Below are 3,119 nucleotides of genomic sequence, written 5' to 3' on the forward strand. Positions count from 1 at the left end.
ATATTTGATGAGTCTGAGCGCTATTTTTATAAATATAGAGAACCAACGGTAATTGTTGTAGATGCGAATTCGTTGTTGTTTCAAGTGATGACAACGTTCAATCATTCAGTCGAGAGTGTAGATACTTACTTTACCAATTTGAAATTTCTGTGTGACAGATTTCATGTCGAATTAATTTTTGTTAGCGACGGCTTAACTCCATGTGATAAAATCGCCGAGTGTATTCATCGTGTCGAAGAGGGTGCCAAGATAGTAAAAGACTTTTTTGCGTCGCCGCACTCAATTCGCGAAGTTAAGAACCATTTATTTCAACTTGAAAAAAGAGCATTTTATTTATCCCTTTCAAAACACTTCGAATCAATCAGAGCCAATGGCGAGGCTGACCAGCTCATTGTTAAAATGTCCATCCAGAAATATGCATATGCCATTGTAACAAACGATTCGGATTTTCTACTTGCAAATGTGGGTGGTGTGATTAATTGCAGAAGCTTTGTCAGAGCGACGACGCTTGCACTTAAAAACAGGTCGCCACAAGCCGTTTTTTTCGATGTGTTTAACACAAACGTGATCAGAAAGTATATCGACCTCCCGTCAGACTTTCTTCCCGTTTTCAGTTGTTTGTGTGGGAACGACTTCACTAAAACATTTTGCACTGACACACGTATCGCACTTGGGATTGTTAAGAGGAGTGATTTTGGTTTCGATGAAACAATAAACTTCATCAAAGAATACCCTGGGAGTCCCAACGATTTGGTCCAGACTATTATCAATTCATTAACTGAAGAAGACAGCGAGTTGATGATAAAGGGTCTTGAATCTGCAGAGGAAATGCAAAAAATCGTCGACGTCAGAGAAGTCACAATTCCAGGTATTAATATCAGTGACACGTGTCACTCTTGGAGTAACGTCTTGAGTGCATGGTCAATTGCAACAAAGGTGCCATCATACTGCGATCCACAATACGAGAACCCACTCAAGACCACCTCAAAAGTCCGGAAATTGTTGTACGACGTGTACAAACCAAACAGCCAAATAGTCGAGCATTACGACGACCACATCACACCAATCCCAATTGGGTTTGTTGTTGTTAGTAACAGAGAGTTTGGTGGCGATATATTCTGGTGGTTAAGGAAGCTTGATTTTGATAACAATGTCATTAACTTCTTTGCACGAGGCCTTAAAGGAGAGTTTGATATGTGGAAAGCAGTGTTTTGTGTGTGTATAGTATATCACCGCCAACACGTCCAGTGTAACTTCTTCGAATTTCTGTGCTTTGAGTGGTATTATCTTGCCTCGTGGTATCAAAACAAAAAACAGATTGAGTATTTAAGTGAGGACAGAGACCATAGAATACCATTACACGTGTTTTCCTCGTTTCATGTTATTTGCTACGACTTAATGGAAGTGATCATCGACGCATGTAACATCTCTCCTAATTTTTATATACAGTTTGCTTCTCCAAATGTGTATCAGTTTGTCTCAGACTTTGAACAACAAGAAACTCTTAAAAACACATTTCAAAGTCTTGCTTGTGGGGATTATGTATTTACTGAGATTTTACAAATGGTTGGTATTACTTTGTAACTTCATTTTTTCATATCAATTATAATAGTTTTTTATGGTTTGTGTTAAGTTTCTTTATAGTATTAAAATATTTTAATTAACTTATTATTAAAAATAGTACAAAATATTTTTGGGGGGTTACAATAATCAACCATATTTATTAGAATATTATTATATATTGTTATATTAAATTTATTTTATAAATGATAGTAAATTGTTTTCCCGATTGTGTAAATTTTTTTAACGTATCAAATTGAAAACAAAAGAAATGTAACTTATTTGTAACTATTTTCATTGAACTTGAAAAACTGGTGATTATTTTTAAATACTGTTGAAATAAAAATGATAATAAATTATGGTTTAATTATTTTTTAAATAGATTTGAAAATAAATAAAAATAAAAATAATTATACAATACTATAAATGAAGAATGACAGAGGGATAATTTCCAGAGTAAATAAAACAGACCAAAAGAATTCATTAACTCCAAACAAAAGTTTGTTAACCTCTTATAAATACCACCAAAGCGATAATTCAAATATCAAAAAGTTAACTAAAGATATCAAGAACTTTAAATAAAAGGAAATAGGAGTGCTCTAGAACTTGAAACCCCTTCAAAAACCGAGGCAAGCGGGATGAAGCAGCTTTTGTACGACAAATCATACTTCAAGATGGTGAAAGAGGCGTACGACAAAACGGAGGAAAACAATTTGAGGATTGTGTTTGACCCCCCCAACTGCTACGCACCCCATTTTTCTTTTCTTCAGCCACAAATAGAGGAAGACCCGGAGAGGTATCTCTTGTACTCGAACACTGATGTCTATGCTTCAACGATCTTTTCAACATACCCATCAATTAACGAATCGAAATTTGGTAAACCCATTGCAGACACGCACGCCATCGATATATTTGATAACTTCGTTGTTCTTTCTATAGCAGATGGATGTGGGATGGGCCGCCTTCCATCCTCCGCGTCGAAATTAGCGTGTCAGAAATTTAGAGACTACATAGCCGTCGAAATGAACGGGAAGAAGACACCAAAGCAAGTGGTCGAGGTCTTATTAAAGTCGGTAGCGTACATTCAAACTGAATTAGTGGGGAGTGACGAAGACATCCACTGTGTTGGTTTAACCACCTTTTTGGGATGTGTTATTCTGAAGATCAAAGGCGATGCGGACAAGTTTGCTGTAGCGTATGTGAATGTTGGTGACTGTCGTGGAATATTAATGCGTCCCAAAAGCAATATATGTTGGGAGTTAGTGTCTGGGTACAAGAGTCGCATTGATGTCACCAATGCGTGTGGGAGATTAGGACCAACGGATGTCGACAAACCCGATTTGGGCAATTTCTCGTGTGGGATTAACATTTGTATGACTGGGGACAATTTGTTGCTGATGACTGATGGGGTTTATGATAACTTTGATCCAAACGTTCTAGGGAAATCTCCTCAAGATTTTGGCATCAACAAAATGACTTGGGACGAAACTATTCCCGAGCACCGAAAAAGAGAAACGAAATTTTTTATTCGACTCTGAAGGATTGTACGCTCAACCATC

The 3,119-nt window shown here is 36.9% G+C and overlaps 2 protein-coding genes across 2 annotated transcripts; both read left to right on the forward strand.

Moving 5' to 3' along the window:
• Window positions 1-12: 12 nt before the first annotated feature.
• Window positions 13-1,807, forward strand: EIN_181090 (hypothetical protein; the record flags this gene model as incomplete). The annotated part of the gene is made up of 3 exons (XM_004260685.1): window positions 13-1,566; window positions 1,613-1,632; window positions 1,774-1,807. Coding segments are annotated over 3 exons (1,608 nt in total), but the record flags the coding sequence as incomplete, so codon positions are not given.
• A 391-nt stretch (window positions 1,808-2,198) lies between these two features.
• On the forward strand, window positions 2,199-3,098 carry EIN_181100 (hypothetical protein; the record flags this gene model as incomplete). The annotated part of the gene is made up of 1 exon (XM_004260686.1): window positions 2,199-3,098. One exon carries the CDS (start codon window positions 2,199-2,201, stop codon window positions 3,096-3,098), a length of 900 nt encoding a protein of 299 aa, XP_004260734.1.
• Between the last annotated feature and the right edge of the window lie 21 nt (window positions 3,099-3,119).

Source organism: Entamoeba invadens (genome assembly GCF_000330505.1).
Source record: "Entamoeba invadens IP1 unplaced genomic scaffold scaff_1105074725183, whole genome shotgun sequence".
Taxonomy (NCBI): Eukaryota; Evosea; order Mastigamoebida; family Endamoebidae; genus Entamoeba; species Entamoeba invadens.